The sequence below is a fragment of the Phalacrocorax aristotelis genome, chromosome 3, assembly GCF_949628215.1.
Source record: "Phalacrocorax aristotelis chromosome 3, bGulAri2.1, whole genome shotgun sequence".
Lineage (NCBI taxonomy): Eukaryota > Metazoa > Chordata > Aves > Suliformes > Phalacrocoracidae > Phalacrocorax > Phalacrocorax aristotelis.
The window spans coordinates 34,002,456-34,022,343 of record NC_134278.1 but is presented as its reverse complement, the minus strand read 5'-3'; the positions used below and the strand labels follow the sequence as shown (position 1 = coordinate 34,022,343).

The following is a 19,888-nucleotide window of genomic DNA, read 5'->3' as shown; positions in this document are numbered from 1 at the left end:
TAAAATAATTACAGTTACCCAGCTACTAGGGTATGATTTATATAAAATATTATGTTTTTAATATAAATCACTATCCATGAGTTCATAATATGCTCTGTTCTATTCATCCCAATGACTTAATAATAAATAAAGAACCAACCCAGAATCAAGGTGAAATTCTGGTCTGCTTTTCTTCAGAATTACAAAGGGAAAGGAGAACATCTGGTGTACACTTGAGTGATCTCTCATCATGCCACCTACCTGTTCAGCAAGGCAGACAACCACAGTATTTTCAGGTATTTTGTAAAGATAACCTATGACAGTGACGAGCTATTATTTTGATAGAAAAACTCGCAATCTGAATAAAAAGATCTTGTAACAGAGAGCTTAGCACCATGCCATCAAGCAAGATAACAAATGTCACCATGCTGTCTTCTGACGTACAAAACATGAGCTGAAAGAATGGTCAAGAGGACGTGAGTATAAACATACACATTTTCAACAGTGAGCTGTTCACATATTTTATGCATTTCTTCATGGTTCAACTGAGTTCACCGGATTAAAAGATTTTAGAGATCTTACTCCGAAGTCCTGACTCAGCTTGTGGTCAACATATCTTTTATAATAATATCACTAAAATATGCCAAGTAATCAGGTACCACTACTTGATTATTTAGCTAATATTACACTGCAGAGAAGAATCTGTTATATTAACCTTTAAAGCAAGTCCATCCTGGCAGAGTATTTAATTGAAATCCCCCAAATAGAAATATTCTTACTAGGAGGACACAAGAAATGAAGATGCTGAAGGAAGCCAAGGATGATTGTATGCACGACCCGCATTATATCTCAGCAGCACACAAGTGAATCCTATTATAACATGTTGTAGGGGTCAAACACTATACTGTTTTCAGCCATAGATTCCCATGGCAAGAAAGCTAACACTGTCCTAGTCTGTATTGTAAACATTATCAAACATGTTTAATATGTAAGTGATGTTTAGACATGCTTTAATGTACGGACATTCAAGGTTCCATGGAATCTTTGCTTAAAACAATACCCCTAACTAAAGATTACACACACATGCTCACACACATACACGCACACCCTGTGGGCACTCTGTGTTGTTTCTTTTCCAGCACCGCTTCAATGAGATTAGTAGATCTCTTATAACGTGCTCCTAGGTACTTTAAACAGTCACAAATATTTTTTAATCTGGTAATTACAGTCATAAGATTTTAGGAAGTCTTGGCTCTTCTGCAGACTGTGAGATTTTCCGTCGGTCAGTTCCAGTCCTGGAGTTTGCTCCTCAATAACATGGGATAATGGCACTTACCATTCCTTCTTAAAATGCTTTAAGGTCCATGACTGCCAACAACGCAAAGAACAAAGAACCATCGCTACTATTAAAGAGGTCTGACATGAACTATAAAAGTCAGAACATAAATTAAGAGTGCATAAAATAACTTGCACTGCAACAGTACATGTTTAGCTAGTAGCCATAGCAGTTCTTGCTCCAGTTGGGATTGCAAAATGATTGCTACACTGCTACTGCAACTCCGAACAGGATACAAAACTTTGGACAACGAATAGAGAAAACCAACCTGCAAAAGGTCATCCATTTATTCTACAGAACAGCCTTATCGAGTACCAAATTCTTAAGCCTTGAAATCAATGGGATTTTTCAGCTCTCAAAAGCAATTGATTTCTTAAAAATAAGCACATCCCACCAACAAAGAGAATTTGTTATGCATAAAGAGAAACTACCTGTGTATGTAACATGCTGACGAAAAAACCTGTGGGAAGGAAGGTCTTAAAGTGAAAAAGGAATGCCGCGATGCAAAGCATCAAGGTTCACCTCTCAATTTTGCAACGTCATTTCGTTCGCAGTTCTTTTACATAACACAGATGATCTTACTTCTCTATGGCACACGGCTTATTGTGGTGATGGGTACTACGTGGACACAGATAAAGAGTGAAAGATGAGAAGAAAGTCAGGAGATGTAATATCTGTCACCCTAAACTGACAACATTTAGCCTTCCTTTTGGGACTAATCATTGATCCAGCCGGACCTTTGATTTTGCCTCACTGTTTCTCTTCGTCACTTCTAACTCAACTAAAGTTCATGTTGTCCAAATATCTTTGCTCCTTTCAGCAAAAGACTATTTGCAATTATATGTGAAAAGTAGTATTAACGCGATAGTAAAAAAGCATAGTATGAACAGAAGCATTAACACGTGAAAGTTATCCCCCCCGAGCGAAAATAAGCATATTTACTGCTCATTATACCAGCACCAAACACACGGCAGCACTAGATGAATAATAGCACATTGCAGCTTGCTGGGGTCTCCATTTGCCCTTTGAAGACTAAAAGCATTATCCTATTCCCAGCTTGTAGAAACTGGCAGTGTCATATAATAGAAAAAAGTAATAATTTTGTTAATATTACACTAAAAAAAGAATATTATTAGGGGAAGTACTTACATTTTCATCATAAACAAGGTATCACAGGACAATGCTGCTATTACATACTCTGCCTGATTGACGACAATGTATGAAAGGCTTGGATCATGACAGTTGTGCTTGAGAGCGCAACTACTTAGAGTTACAATAAAATTACAATTCACTGTGTCGTTTCCATCTACATGGTTATTAAATTTTTGGTTTGACTGGAAAGTTTTGTACCAAGTACATAGTGTTAGTTCTGACGATGCCATTTGCTTATCAGAAAAGGTAAGATATTTAAGGAGACTGTCAGATGTAAAACTGCCATCCCTTATTTCTTCCGATTTGATCACATATAAAACAATTAACAAATGGATTTCTTAAAGGCTTTTCATTGCAGTATTTTTCTTCTGAGTCTGACAATCTCACTATCCTGTCTATAAACTTACCAATGGCTCCCTTCATGTGAACAATTAATATAAAAATATAAACTAGCCACACACATATATGTAACTCTTGATTAGCATTCACAGAGAGACTTAGAAAACTCTGACTTTACATCTGCAACCAAATCCTGCTGCTCTTATGGATGCTGAGCAATCAACAGAGCAAATGAGAGAAACTGCTTATCAGGTACAGAATTACTCCGTCTCAGGAAAATCATTACCTGATCTCCTGCAAAAATAGCATTAGAAAGCTTGATGGTGGTACCAAGGAAAAAAACACACCGTATTTAAAAAATGGTGATTTCATTGTAAGTGTGCCAAAGGCACTCTTGAATTTAAAATTTGAACTTTGCTATCATGCAGCAAGATGAGGATCAAACCTGGTGCTGTGACACAGTTTGCTTATTGCATGCCAAGCTGCAAGAACAAGAAAGTATCTACTTTGTGTAGCTCAACGGTTGAGTCTTTTCTTAAGTCAGACTTCTATCCAAGCAACTCTGCCATCTGTCTCTCCTCTGTGCAAGAGGGGCAACAGGAAACCTTGCAGGATTCTGCTACAGGAGATGAAGGACTGGGGCAGCTGAAGCCCTTGCTACTGCTGGCCTCTGAGGGGAACCAAGGAAAGGGCTGGGAGCAGAAAGAAAGGGGGGCTGTGCACAGGCTAAGTAGGACTTGGCTCACTGAACTTTATGTGTCTGTAGATGCTGTACTGGAGCTAGTCGTGCCAGACTCCTTTTAGAGCATATATAGAGAAAGAGACATTCTAGGGTGCACTTTGTTTTTACTATCTCAGATATTTATTTGAGGATGGATGAGCCATATATCCAGAAGTGTACCTTTCTCTCTGCTGGCTAGAAAGAAAGCTGGAAGTGATGAACTAACAGCTACTTTGTGGACACCTACACTTGCTCAGACTAATCCTACTCTTTGTGATTATAACTTCTCGTCTGCTTTTTTGAAGAACAGTTCCTCTCTAGTTGTCATGTACAGCTCATACCATATAGGTATATTTAAAAAGCATGATGTGAGAGACACGGACACATGGGATTCCTTAAAAGGATAAGAGGAATAAGTGGGAATTAGTGGCTGGAAGGTTTGTGCTCAAGTCTTTCTAGATGCAGACTCAGATTTTTTTGATCCAGAGCAAGTAAAGCAATGGAAGCAGCTGCTCCATGCAACAGAATGGCGCCATGTAAATGAAACAATCCATGACGTCAAATGTTCAGTCACCAGCATTTGCACAGAAAGATTTGTTTCTGGGCCGCAATGACTAGATCTGGAGAGGGGCTTTTTGCCCTCTTCAGAGCATCCCCCTGCCCAAGTCAGTAAACTTCAAGTGGTATTGCATTAGCCTGGCACAATCTGGAGGTGGTTACTGGGAAAAGTCACTCTTCTGAATATTTGGGGAATATGGTCAGATGTTTAAAAGCACATACTCCAAAATAAATGCAAGGCAATTTAATGGACCTGGGATTTTGGCCATGGGCAAACTTTGGACCAGAAACTACTATGAGGCAGACTGGGAGAGCCTGAACCTTGGCTAAAAGGGAAACTTTGGGATCCCATCAAATTTCTTGCCATTGTTGCCAAGTTGGCCATAAACACGTCTATCCCCTTGAAACAGAGTATAGGTTAAAGGCCTGTACCCAAGCATGGAGCATAAAAGTGCTGCCTGAACAAAAATAAATAAAACTGTATTACAGGCAAGCATATAAGTGCTGTTAAAGTAAAACTGTGAACTGCTACTCGAACCCACCACAGTTCCTATGTCACCTGCTCTGTCACTGTTTCTCCTGGATTCCCCAGTCAATGACAATGGTTCATCTGTTAAGAGCTAAATCCTGACCTGTCTCTATAAACCCTGCAGAAAGATATCAAAGTTGCCTGTTCCAACACATGCTAGAGATGACAGCTCTCTTGCTGTGATACGAGCCTGCTGCCAGAGCTGTAAATTTTTTCACATCAGAGGAGAAATAAGTGCAATACAAATGCAACTCAGCTCTCAGAGTGGTTATGCCTTACAAAGGCCATTACAGAGACTCCAGAGAAACAGTTTGGTTACTAGATTAATCGGATCCTGTGTGTGACCTTTCTTGTGACCACTTCACAGCCCTATGTAGTACCTCTGCCTAGGCAGAAGCAGCTGTTTCTTAACATGGTATGCCTCTAAGCTAAGGACAAGTGATTCCCTCAAAATGTTTTCCTGGTAAATTACTCCTTTCCCATCAATAAATACAAAACTTCAAGAGAGTACTTTTAGTATGCAAAAAAACCCAAGGCAACACTACTGTGTATATACCCAGGAGTTTGTTTTCTATGCCCTTTGAACATCTTCCTCCATTAACATTTTAGTCACTTTGAAGAAAGCAGACGAGTCGTCAAAGAAATCCCCTACCCTGCCCTGACTAGAGAAGAGCTGCTCAGGCAGGAGAAAAGATGGTTAGTAGGATAATTTTCAAAGGGAGAGTGATGGGTAAAACTGATTTAATTTTATACATAAATCTTAGGTCACATCTATACCTAATTCAGTGTTTCAGTCTGGCCACGCTCTGAGAGAGAACACTTTGCACCATCAAATCCAATCAAACAGCAGAGCTATAAATAAAGCTATCAACAGCCATGTGAAAGCAAAACTAATCAAGACAGCAGCCCTGAGATTCCTCCCTAGAAGAGCTTTTCAGATATTTTAACCTGCTTTATAAACAGGAAATCCATTTGCATGGACCTGCACTAAGATAACTTGTCAATCTGACAAATTCTGTTCTGAGACCAGAGAAATCATTACAAATAAATGGATTCCCAAGACACTGATTTTTATCCCAAAGACAGAAAAGCCACCATTAAAAAACCCGATTTTAAAAAAGCTGATATTTGATAAGCATCATTTAAAGTCGAAGTAAGTTACCCAGTTAACCCATTTATAACTTTTGTAAATACTAAGTAAGTTCAAAGCAATTCTCAGGTAACTTATGAGGATAAACATGCAACAGATCAACAACAACAAAAAACACCCTGCAGTTAACTCTTTTGGTTCTCTGAATGTCTTAGGTCTATGACACTGCAGTTAAACATTTGTAAACTTCAGTCTGAAAATCTAAACAGATTATCAAATTTTGGTAAATTCAAGCAAGTTCAGAGATGAACCTTCCAATGGAGAACTGAAGATATACAGAGGCAACATGTACTGTTTACTGAGGTCTAAGGAAGTAACTATACCGAGGTTTGTACAACAGGAAACGGGAGTTCAACTTCAATATTGCACAGAATTTTCATGCCTTACTTAGAGTAAGTCATCCCAAATAACCGATATACATAGCACCTAACACTGCAACAGAAATCAATATAGATTTAAACAAAGCTAATATTTTACACTATTGGTCCCTTTCGGAAGCTATATCACCATCACATTCTAAAAACCGCTCACTTACCAAACTAAAGAAAAGCTGGCACAACATTCAAAACACTAATGAAACTGTAAACCTGTGCCACAGCTGATAAAAATACTCGCACTTTGACAACGTGCCAATGACTTAGACATATGAACATCTCTAACTTCCTGAGCTATTTCATTCCTTCACCTTTTCTTGGCAATTTGAAGAAAATTTTGCAGATGCAACAAACTGGCTAGTCAAACAGAGTGGCTAAAAATCACTGAAGGTTTAATTTAAGCACTTGAAATACCAGTACATGTACAAAGGAAAAGATGGTGTAAGAATAAAAAGTGTATTTAAATATAAACTGCCAAATTCTCACTAGCCCCTGATGATTTCCTTAAAAAGAAATCACCTGGTATGTTATGAAGAAAATCATTCATATGCATAGAGAGCAGTCATTTCCATGGGATAAACCCCACTGCTCATGAGCAGCGTTTACACATCAAGTGCAACTGATGCCACTGAAGAGCTGAGCTCTGTTCTGAAGAAGCACAAATTCACTGGGTATCTCAATCTCTTTTTTCCCTTCTCTTTGTGTATCAGATTCGTTGGCAGGAAGCAAGTTTGGACTAGCAAGGAATATGATGTGCTCAGTTTCATATTTTGTATCTTTGTTCTATTTTAAGACTTGCCAAAGTGGTTATTACTTATGTTAATTTAATTTATATGCCATCTAAAGTATGGAGAGGAGTCTGGGCAATAAATGTTATACAACCAGAGATCAAATTCTTCTGTCACACAGTTTATATTTGACTGCTGCTCCTTCTCTTCTTGGAAACAAAGTCAACATTGGACTGGCCAATAGCCCTGGCTAGCAGATATGCTGCCAGACTGATGCACGTGGGAACAAGGCCAGCGACTGTCCCCATTTCTCCTCTCCTCTCCTCTGTCCTGCAATGCTGCTGTTACCTGGACCTCAGCCAGCAGAACCTGACCTCCTTTCACTATCTGTAAAAAGTACTGGAGGAGGGAGAGTTGCTTTTAGGACTGTACCTTAGGTGTGCTCGCAGACAAGATATGCTGTGCCGGGTGGCTGATGCCCAGACTCTTTCCTATTCATATGCAGAGCTCCTACATGGGGAAACAATGTACCAACATAGCTCTGCGAAGCTGAGTGAAATTTTTCAGCCCAATACCTTTTCCAGCAAAAAGAAAAGAAAAGGGAAAAAAACAACAAAAAAAAGAGATTCAGCAACACTGAAATATTTTGTGAACCACTACCCGCTGTACCTGATGCTGTCAGCATTTTGTTTTAAAATGTCATTTGTATTTATTCGTATTTAAGGAAATACGCAAGCTGAATTGTGTCCTTTCAAGATGGACATCATAAGCTGTTAGATTTGAAATAATTTTTCATCCAACTTAATGACTAGCCAAAAAATTTGAAAATTAAATCCTATGAACATTTTTTTCATAATTTTAGTGAGTTCTGCTACTTCATTACTTAGCATATGCAATTCAGAGTATATAAGGGCCATTATCTGTATTGCAGGCGCTATGAGTTACATTATAGATATGTATACATTAACATCATCAGCTGCAAAAAACCAGCAAGCTTTATTGTCATTATTATTATCATCATCATAATCATTATCGTTATTACCCTTATTATCCTTGAAAATACTTAAAAACACCTGTTGATCCTCTTTTTTGTCTTAGGTTAGGTTTACTGCTGTTCATTTGGATTCTGTTGCTAACAGTTCTATTCCTAGCAAAAAAAATACTGAAAAACCCCTCAAAGCTCATCCTCACATTCACATGTAAAAAGGGCTAAATAAGATTAAAATATCGTCTCTGAGTCGAATGCTTCTTTGCATTCAGCTAAATGCACTTTTTTTTAAACTGAGCCCACCAATATCTTATCAAATGTATGACTACCACACATTTATGTTTCATAAAAAAACCTTTAATACTTTAAAAAGTCAGTCTTATTTTCTAAAAGATCCAGAATTAAATTATTTCTTGCCTCTCATGGTTTTAGAGATATGATACTCATATTTGAAATACTGTGCTGGAATCAAAGAAGAACCTCTGCCCGTATTTATATGCAAAGACTGACTTTGACCGTGACTGTAGCTACACTGAAGCTACAAGCAAGCAAGCAAAATATTAAAGATGACCTGTAAAAGAAAAGAACGCAAAGAAAATTTCAGTTGTCTGTTTGCAGGGAAGAATTAAGTATGATTTTAAAACATTTTTTAAATCATTGCAAATTCTTCAGTTACATGAGAAAAATAATACCGTAAAATAATTGTAAGAAATACTATCAGGTACTGGCCAGATTTCAAAATATCTCTTTCTATGAAGTATTTTGATCTGCCCTCTGGAACTCTGTATTACCTTTACTAAAACTATCAGGGAAAAGCCCATAGTGTGAGAATCTGCAAAATTCAACAAAAAATGGTGACATTAACAGAGTCTTGAGAAGCCATTTGAGTAGACGATTGTATACGACAAGTCAGTTCTGCCCCAGACTTCATCTAGATATTTGGAACAACCCTGGAAAGCAAATACTGAAGATCCAGCTGTTTCTGTTCTTCCCAGTTTTAAACTATATAGCCTGAGCTCCCAAATCAATACTTAAAAATTGAATGAGTTGTTTCATGCTGAACAGGCTCATTCACACAAAAATCAAAGTTTATATTAGTTAAGAGAAGGACTGCTTTGGAAAGGAAAAAAAATCCAGGTATATGAAAATTAACCTATATCATCTGACTCTAAACTAAGGGGGTTTTACTATTCTGTGAGACAGGAATTAATTCCTGTGCCACAGAATGAGAGCATTTTTCCTCTGGATAACTGCAGGTACTCTAAACCTTTCTACAAAATCCCACAGGTTTCAGAAAGCCACGAACTGTGGACCTGATCAGGCATGAAGTATATGAAGAGTAATAAAATTCAAGTTTGAGGCTGACATTCTCTTACAGACAGGCATTTATGTAGTAGACCTTTCTTCCCCACTTGACTGTATTTGGCATCACTCTATTTCCTTCTTCTGTCATAATTTTGATATTATTTCAACTCAATGTTTATACTTGCACAAAATAAAACTTGTGAACGCAGTGTGGGTCAGATGAAAAAGCAAATAAAAATCCTGTTTAAACAAAGCTCAGTTAAATACAGTCAGAATTATCAGTAGGTCTTTCTATAAAACATTTCATAAAAAATACAATAGAAACATAATAGTGAAGCTACACATATTAAATACTTTTTACATATTTTGAAATTGTAGTTCTACAAGACATGTACGTCTCAGCTAAAGCTGATGTATAGCTTAGCTAAAATCCAGATTATAGCTTTGGGAAGGAATAAATTTTCCTAAACCCCATGCTACTTATGTACTTGAGGTAGCCCAACATACAGTTACTACTGCAGTAATATCTGTTAAAAAATCCAGGGAGAAAGTGCAAATAGACAGAAAAGCAAACAAATACTTTTGAGTACAAGTCAACCAAATACATAACAGGAGACAAAGTCAAAATTTATATTTCAGGAAAAAGGAAAAGAGCCACATGTACTACTAACTCAACAGAGCGGGGGGGACTTTGTTTGAAAATACTAGCCCTTATTTGGAAATGTTTTGGAAGATGAGTAACTGGAACTGAATTATGTTTCTATTAAGGGTAGCGAATTCCTCAGCTAGACGGCAGCAGTAAATAAAAGAGAACACGCTTACATTCACTCAATAGTTTCAAAGAATTAAGTATCATTACTAGAACAAAGAGTTCCTCTTACATAAATAATCAGGTCTTTTTCTTTGTTTTTGACATTATTCTTCATCCATTTGTCCGTTTTCCCCCTCTCACTGCAGAAACGTGTGGATGCATGTGGGATCGGTAGGAAGCTTTTGCTCGGTTCAGGAGGGTGCTCTTTGCTGCCGGGGTGTCAGGTTTAGAGCCTGTCACCACCCCTAAGGCACCGTTACCATCCCTGCTGCTGCACTACAGACTTTTTTTAGATTGGCTGAAGAGAGAAATCCATCTTCATGTCAGTCTCCCTCCATTCTTCTTTTTGTGCAACAGAGCCATTGTCCTCACAGACCACCACAACTATGCAAAGCAAGCTCTAATGGCCTGCTCTGGGAGAAATAACACCCTGGATAGGAAAGACTGTGAACAGCCAAACAAAGCTAATGAGTGAGCTGCAGGATGGATTACCACACTTCTGCTATGCTGCAGAAACATACCTTTCAAGTACACGCAGTCTAACATTAAGGAAAAGATTTGCATAATTGTGCAACCTTAAGACAACAAAACGGAGGCATCTGTAGGTAAGGGAACTCATGTGTAAATGCTAAGCATTCTTGCAGAGATAAACGCCCCACGCAAACGAACACTTGGAAATGCTCCTCTACAACACAGTGAACAACAGGTGAATTACAGAAGACTAAGCTAAACCTGTGGGGTAACTGTAGAGCTGGAAGCCTCACGTTAATTCTGACTTCCAAGATAATATTGTGAATCTATCAATCCAAAATTTGAGATCTTGTAGCATTTCGTCTGAATGAACAGGAGATGGCAATACGAAAGAACAACATCAGAAAAGAAATCCTATGAAAACAGCAATGGGATATTCTGCTAGATAAAAAACAAAACAAAACAAAACAAAAGGGTTGTTTCATCCCTGGCATGCTAAATGCTTTGAGAGGTTTAACATACCACTCTCTCTGTTCTGACAGTTAGAAACTTTATTGTAATTTTGAAACAAATAGAAGAAGTTTTTCATAACTAATTTATACTGGTTTGATTTTATACCACAGTTTCTGATGGAGTTGCCCTTCAGCTTCAGAAGCTCCTCTGCCCTTTTGACGTTTACTCTCATTGCATTCTTACAGAATAGTCATATCCCTGTTAGAACCTTCATTTTTATAGGCTGAACAAATCCAGCATTAAATCATCCTTCAAGGTCTTGATTCCCACAAACATCCAGCATTCATTTTCTTGAATGCTGAGTGACCAGTATTCCAGATGAGCTGTCAGCTGTGCCTCATTCAATGATGTTAACATTTTCTTAGCTCTCCAAGGAAACACCTTGCCTGATACACCCAGGATAGCGTTTGCCTTTTCCCTGGCCAGATCTTACACATAGCTCACGTTCATGCTGTGATTTTCATTATACCCACGTCTTATCACAGAATCATAGAATCATTAAGGTTGGAAAAGATCATCTCTAAGATCATCGAGTCCAACCGCCAATAAATTTCATAAGACAGACTGCATGCCATATATGGTTAGTGAGTACAACAGGTAGTAAGATATACAACAACTATGTGCTTGGTCATTAAAGTATTTTTAATCTGAAACAAATGAAAGTGTCTTCCTCCTCCTCCTGTTTTTTCTAGATGACAGCTCCCAGATTGCACCTGGAAATCTTCACTAGTTGTTCTGAAAAGATTGATCTTGCTATCTGCATTATCACATTTTATCCGAGTTCCATTGGTCTGGTCCTCAAGTCCTTCCTCTATACCACCTGGAAGTGACATACTTTCCAAATCAGCATATTCTAGCTGTGCACGCACTACATCTCATAAAATATTAGTGAGATCTGTGTGTGGTTTTTGTCTTAGAAACTCCACCTATAAGCACACTCTGGCTCTTGTTTCAATAAAACCAGCTGATGCCTCCCTCCTAACCAGTTTCTTCCTGATGTCTAGTATTCCTTACTGACGTCCATGCTTTCCGTCCAGCCTAATAATAATAGATGATTTATTGAAGTCTAGATAAAATAACAAATGTTTTGAATTTTTATCTAGCACTCAGCTTTCTTACCAAATAAATGTAATTTTAAAAATAAGCACAATTTCTTTCACTACACTAAAAAAAACCCCAAACTCCAGAGGTTATGTGGTAAAATAAACATGCTCAGAATGCATCCTTGTCATTGTTTATAACTGAGACTCAATCAATCAAAATGAAATGTGGGGAAAAAAAAAAAGACTGACCACTCCAGGAAAAGATTGTCAGGATCCTTGTAAAAAAGTAATAAAATTATGGAAAGAAGCAATAGCTTTCTCAAGAAAGACAGCAAACGACCCTCCTTATCCCACAGGCCTCCATTCTCCAGCATATTTTAGTTATGATTTGTTACCTGCTTTATCTGTCTGTACTATCTAGACCTGTATGAAATCTCTTGTATCATAAAATTACTACAAGGATGGACAGAAGATTATCCCTCCTGGCATTACTAAACAAAGACTGTGAAAATGAAAGCTGAGATTTTTTTTTTTTCCTCCTAGCAGTGTCTACTCTGAAATGATGTAGCTCCAAGCCTGGAAGATTGCTTTACTCTGCTTAATTTCCATGTCTCCCAGGCAGTGCTATTTTTACCACAGCATAGTGGTGCTTGCTAACAGTCATTAGGTACCTCCAGTGAACCACCATGTTCTCCACCACTGGAGGACATTTTGTGTAATGGATGGGGTTGCCTTTTCTAAATGTTTACCTAAAATTTGGTCATCCAACAAAACCATGAGAGAAGGCCTTCTTAAGATCAGTCTTAGAAGGTGAATTGTGGGGCAGCCAACCAGACGAAGTGGTGTTTTTAAAGGTAGACTGAGCACACAAAAGGAGCACAACTATACTGCGGAGTATAAGATAAAGATTATCAGGACTTCACTGCTCAATGACAATTTCCTCACTTAGATGATGGTACCTTTTCTGAAACTGGGAATTTGGAATTTAATTCAAAAGGACATACAGAAAGACACTTCTTTAATGGGAAAATTACAGCAAATTACAGAAAATATACTGTAGCAGGGAATTCCATGTGAGGACATGTGCAATTTTTACATAGGGGAATGCATTATAAGATTCTCACATGGTTTTGCTCAGGTTGCCAGTTATTTCCTGAGTGAAGCAGTCAGACACTTAATGATTCCTTCCAAGAATCCAGCTCACAGATGCACATAAGTGGTCCTTACATAGAAATATCTCATTGTGGCTCATGCTATAAACATGGCAAGGTATTTCCATTTAGAAAAATAACCCAGTACCAGTGTAATGTGAGACTGGACAAGCTCCCCACTCATCCAAGCTCCTTAGCTCTCCTTCTCTGCACCTCTCCCACCATCAACTGTTTTGAGCCAGTAGTAAGAACAATATGCATTATCCCAGGCAAAGTCTCACTTTTATCTTATGTGAGACCACTAATGTTTCTCAAGCAATGTCAATGGAAAACTAGTCAGAATACTGATGTTAATGGTGTTGAGCACCTTAAAAAATAAAAGTAGTCTCAAAGAACTCATATTTAGGAAAAATAGAGTCCATGTCTCAAAAGGTTCACCTGTCGCATCTCTGGTAGTTTTGTTCGTATTTATCTCAAAGCTGGTGTTTTCAGTCTTTCTATCTGTACTGGTTATCATGTTTTGGATATCTTAAATAAACATGCCGAAATTATTTTGTAATTTCCTATAAACTCTTACTCTCAATGCTTTTGAGAGAAAAAAATGGCCTCCATTAGAAGTGGCTAAAGAAAGAAAATCCTCTAAGCCCTTCAACAAAACAAACAAAACCACAGCCTTCCATCCTGTCCATTTGCCTTGAAGAGAAAAACCTGTCTTGCTGACCCAGCAGGCAATTGCATCAGGCTGAATAAGTTGTAAGATGTTACACTACCAAATCTCTGATAGCAAGATGGCGAAGATACAGTGTCAGAATGGTTGCAAAGCACTTAAAAAGAACTGGAAAAGAGTCTCCTAGTAGTAGATGACCTTTCTGAACCCCTATCTGCTGACCAGGGGTTAGAAAGCAAAAGGGAGGAATCCTTTCACCTGCTTAAGGCACTCCTCTGCATGTACCAGGACAACTGAAAGGGACCCAGGGGTGGGAATACTTTTGTTTATCTGAGATTGAGCTTTTCCTTTTCTCCAGAACTCATCTTACTGGTGATACCCCTATCATTACCTCCATCCACTTTGAAATGCACTATTATGTCTCTATTTATGGTATAAATTATGTAATAAAGCTCTTTCCTCTTGTAATAAAACTCTTTCCTCCTATGGCAGCAGTTTTTCTCTCTTTGAAAAAAAAAACCCAGAACCCCACATCAAAAAGCAGTGTGATCAATACTGCCCTCAGTCGCTCTTGGTCAGGAAACTATAATATAAGAATATCTGTAGGGGAATAGAGTGTTGTATCAAAAAATCAAGACAATAGATGATGATTTCCTAGCATAATCTGTTTTCCTCTCATCTTCCTATAATTTAAAGTTTAGTTGCTGTAATTATTTAGAAAATCTGCAGTTATATATTTATTTCGTATATATGTATATATTTATTTACAAAAATTAGGCTTGCAAAGAAAGCTAGAAAAGTTGGTTTATAATTAAAATGGTACAGAATATGCCTGGACCTATTTTCATTCTTCTGTTGTCTTTCTGGGGGTTTTGCTTCTTTTTTTTTCCTTTTTCTTTTCTTCTTTTTAACTGTGATAACATAAGCAGAACTGGATTTTCAGTACGAATACTGCCAGAAGATTACAAGCTTTTTTTGATGAACTATAATATCTACCCAATTGTGGACACAATGAACAAACCATAGGGAATAAGGATTTCTTTATTTCAGTGAACAGTTACTAGAAGTATTATGAAATCTTAAATGCAATTGAAAGGAAGGCACAGCAGAAATATATACTTTTCCTCTCAAATTTACATAATTTTTTTTCATTGACCATTTTATAAGGCACATATTAAGATTAAATATTTTCCAACTGCACTGAACAAGGATGCACAAAATAATGTGATTACTGGCCCTTCTAAAGCTAACATGCAAGTGGATCTGCACCACACATGCAACGAGGTCGTGTGCGTATATATGGAAACATACATGCATGAACAGGCTCACACTCACACATTCCTTTTTCAGGTGAAAAGAAAATAAACTCTTAGAAATAATTGGCTACCTAGTAGCAGGTTCATACACTCCACTTCTATTTTTATATAAGATTACACCTGTGCAGTGTACTAAAAGCAAGAATTATCTACAAAAACTCAAACTTAGCCCTTATTGACCACCTCTTCAAATGAAAAAGGCAGGACAGGAGTTAATTTTACTGGTTTTGAAGACAGTAGTAAACTAGAATTTCAGACCTACGTGTTCCACAAAAATATGGAACCTCTGATTTTTAGAGAATTATCTGACTTTTTGTTATATTTCTGATCTTCTGTTTAGAGTTTTCAGAAACAACTAACCATATATGTCATATGTAGCTGGCTTACAGTCATGCAAGTCATAGGAAAAAAATATTAAACTGACCAATTCAGGAAAAACTATAGAGGCTATACATACATTTCTGTATTTTTTTATACTTCCTTTAAAATATGTGCTCTGTGTCCACAGCACACCTTCAGTTACTGAAGATTTGTAGCAGAAGTTCATACCTGGCACCTCTTTTTGGAGGCTCATACACTGCCACGCCAGTTTTAAAACTTCAGAATTTGGCTATTAGAACCGATTTAAACATAATCAATTTTAAGGACGTAGTTTATACTATATTGTCAAAACAGGTTTGGTTTTTTTTACTCTCAGTGGTGGAGACATTATTAAGTTACTTAGGCACAACACATTAAAATGAATTAAACCTTTTTAGATTTCTCCTCCCCTCTTGTACACTATAGGAAGGAAGGAAAGTGGGTGCCTGATTTAGGACGTGAGTACCTAGTCTCCAACAATGGATTTTCTTTGAAAAACCTATCAAGTCTCATGTGTATATTGTTCTAAAAAATGCATTAATTCAACTCACTGATTTCTGACATAATTTAAGTAAAGAAAGAGTGACTGACAAAACATGCCAGATTTTATTTGCTCTGCTTATACCACGGACAGTACTGTTTGCCTGAGCCACAGTAAGGCAAAGTAATTATCATTCTCAACTCTGTTTTATAATCATGAATAATACATAATTGTGCTTTTCATATTTGATTTGCTGTTTGAGTTTCATTATCATTATAACTTTAGGTGCTCCATTCGTTGCAAAATCCCTATTGTTTTGAAAGTTACACCAAGCAAAATTTGGAGAGCTATAGTATATTTCTGTGAAGAGTGGGAACATCTGAGCTTTAAATAGCTAATGCTGAGAAGAGCTTGGAAGTCATAGTTTAGATTTTAAGCTATTGGCAAACTTCACTGAGAAGAGCCAGCTGGGGCTCATGCAAGGCAAATCATCCTATGTTTAGTAGCCCCCTGTGCCTTCCTCTTAGGCATACTGCCCTGGTCCCTGGTCAGAGCTGGACTATGGAGTAAGATGGAGCAAAGATTTGCTCTGTCACAGGAATTCCTATTTCAATGAGATTTAGGAGCTAGAAAGGAACACCAGATCAAATCACAAAAACATTCTGTAAAATACTTAAAATACTTTGTTCTTTATAGTAAGTGGAGTAAAACATCAACCTAAAATCCTTTCTATAATACAATACCACTTTTTATTATTTTAAGAGCATGTCATTGATTCTGATGCATCTAAACTAACATTTTACTGTGTACAGCTATCTATATTCTAGTTTAATATCCAAGCAGAGTGCATTTTTGAGCAACACAATATTAATTACAATTCTGGCCTTCAAATATGCCTACTATATTTATCAATTGATGCAACTGTATGATTATATGCTTTTTGGCTTAAAATTCATAAATGATTAAGTGTAGAAAAATAATCTTTTTGTTAAAGCTGACCAAGCTTCACATTTTGAAAGAATCATTTCTACTGCTCATCTGGCAATTAAAGAAAACCAAGAGAAAAGGGTGAAATATTTGATGATACAAATAAACAATAGTTGTACTTACCTTAGTTTAGATTACCCTGCCTATGTGAGGAGTGCTGCAATACACGTGCATTCTATGCTAGGCTGAAGCTTTTCCTCTTTCTTTTCCTTCTTTTAGTAATAAAGAACCCTTAGGGTCAGGCCCTGCTCCCAATGAAGACAAGCGGAAAAGTCTTACTGGGGTTCAATAGGAGCAGGACAGGGACTTTAAAACACTTTTTTTTTTTTTTCCTTTTGTATCTTTCTGTATGAGCTTTTGCTCCCCTCCAGGCTATGCAGATATGAAGCTTTTAAGATTTTTGAAGTCACAACAAAGAGTTAGATGTCTTACGTTCCTAATGAAGCATCATGCTGTCATCTAATTTATCTGAAATCACTGACCCCAATTTGCCAGTGTTGTTTTTAAAGAAAAAATATTGGTTTTACTCTTGACTAAGAAAACAAAGGTAGTTTTTTAAAACCCGTATTTTTTGCCACTACAGGTACAACCTTTTATCCAAGTTCTGTAACTGCCATTCAGTTGCTCAGATTTCAGTTCCCCCATTCGTACTCAACTCTTCTGCTAGAAGAAATTTCCTATACATAGAAAACTGCTTTTAGCCAAACCACTGTCCACAGTTGATACCCACATATGTCTCTTTGCATTTTCTTGCCTACCTGTAAACAATGTTTCTAAGAGATAAAAACATTTTTCATGGATCAGGACCGAAAGTTGTTATGGTACATATTCTAAAAGGCATTTGTATATTGTTTCTTGCAGATGCCTAATGATCAAAGAAAATTAACATCTCAGAAATTTATTCACAGCTGGAAAATCTTCTCTCCCGAGTGGTCTATATCCATATACATGTAACACAGATGCCACAGATGAAATAATGGTAAACCACGTTTGGTGAGAGTCCTGTTTCCAAAGAGCATGTGTCTCACTCACCTGTTTGGCTAAGCTGAGATGTGCTTCTGCTCCTTCGAGACACTATGGCAACCACTTTGGCACTAAGGCTGGAACGCCTTTTCTTCCCACCTGTTCCAACCGTGCCGACAGCCGTGTCCGACTGACTCCCGTCATTGTGCTCCAGCTTATACATCTCTCCGCTCACACTTGTGCTCTTAGTGATTCTCCCTGAAGTCCCCATCCGTCTGCTTTGCAATTTAGGAGTAAATGTACTACAGTTACAAAGTAAAAACAAACATGTTAATTTGCCTGTGTAACAGCAATGCCAAAAGCCTTTGTTTTTTTAATCAGTAAATTATTTCTAAGTCTTGATACATCTTAATTTCTTTGATTCACAAAGAAAAGGTTAATCTGATGCTCCTCAGAGTATGTATTTCCAGCATTATAATTTGTTCTTCACTTCTTCGAGGGAAATAAATAAAATGAACACTTTCCCATGTTTTTCAGAGCGACAGGAAGAGAGACACGCAAATTTCAAAAGTCCTGTGGAGCCTTCCTGTCTATATCCCCACAACACAGAAAGTAATAAACCAGCAATTTTACGACCAAAGAAAATGAATATGGGCCAAGAGAATATACGTAGGTTAATACACGTATCTTATCGGCACTGTTCACCAAAGCCTTAACACCTAATACATATGAAGATATCATCTTCTATATTTTCATACTTCACAGAAACAGTAGTATTTTTTAGGTCTTAGCTCTATCTTAGCAGTAATCACAGTATGAAGGCAAATAATTTCGAGGCTAAAACCCCTAATAACTGGCTAAAACTTTCATTGACTGATAGAAAGATGAACCGCTCTGTCAGTTCAGTTTGATTTTAACTATCTCATTGCATTTGAACGTTTCTATACAAATCCTTTTTCTGCTCCTGCACATTGAGGCTGGACAAAGTATTCAGAAACACGCTCTGGAGAACAATCTCAAATACACTCAGGACATGCTAATACACAGTCCTACCACCACTGCGACCAAGCGACGCCCTAGCTCTAATGGCAATACAAAGTTAGCTATCACTCTGCAGAGACCCAGAATTTAAGCTGCAGCCTGACTCACGTCAGGTGTAGTTGTTAAATCAGCCTAGTATGTGGGAAATTCCTCGATCTTGCATTGCTGATTAGTAGACCTACTGGCAACATACTAATTTTAGTGATTTTTTCAGTAATTCTGTATTTTGAAGTCAAATTTTGACTTTATTTGTTGAGGAACAGTCCTGCAGTCCCCCCCAGCAGGTTCCCTTCCCAGCAGATGTGATGGCCTGCTCCTCCCCCACCCCGCTAAAATAAGAAAGAGAGGGGTTAGAGGTGGAAGGTTCTTTATCTCATAGCAAGTTTCAGACAGATAGGAAATCTTTCCAGGGAGAAATGAAGGGGTCTGTGGGAGAAGAACTGACATCCTGTGACTTCTGTGGATCTGGGCCCTACTAAAGCTTAAACCAGTCCTCTCCAAAGACAGATGCAGGAAAGTATGAGTATACCTAAACTATGTTTTACTGACAGTTATGAAGATTTACTAATGTGTGACCGTATGTAAGAGCAGATAAAAATAGACAGCATTTTTTGAAGGAGAAGCTGGAAAACTTGAATAGACAACACTTCACAGAAAGGTGATTATCAATCCTGCATAGGCATTTAACTGTGCTCAGCACTTAGGATCTGCTCCTGTTAAGTTCAGATAAAAAGCCAGCTACAACCTTCACACAGAACAAGGTGCTGTGATGCACTGAAGTACTCAAGAGCACATTCGAGTGGACCACCTGAGGCACACCGAGCTAAAAATAGGTACTCCTTCCTTCCTATCCCACTGTGACTTTAGTGACTGGGTTTGCATGGCAAAACTGAAAGGACATATGAATTTTGATGTTTTTATGTAA

General features: G+C 37.6%; 1 protein-coding gene across 4 annotated transcripts in view; it reads right to left on the bottom strand.

The window, feature by feature from the left end:
• RIMS1 (regulating synaptic membrane exocytosis 1) overlaps window positions 1-19,888 on the bottom strand; it is a 354,476-nt gene that overhangs the window by 25,994 nt on the left and 308,594 nt on the right. For all 4 annotated transcript variants that reach the window (XM_075087080.1, XM_075087081.1, XM_075087082.1 and 1 more), the window contains one exon: window positions 17,992-18,224. In XM_075087080.1, coding sequence (XP_074943181.1) covers window positions 17,992-18,224 — 233 coding nt within the window. The remainder of the gene's footprint in view (window positions 1-17,991; window positions 18,225-19,888) is intronic.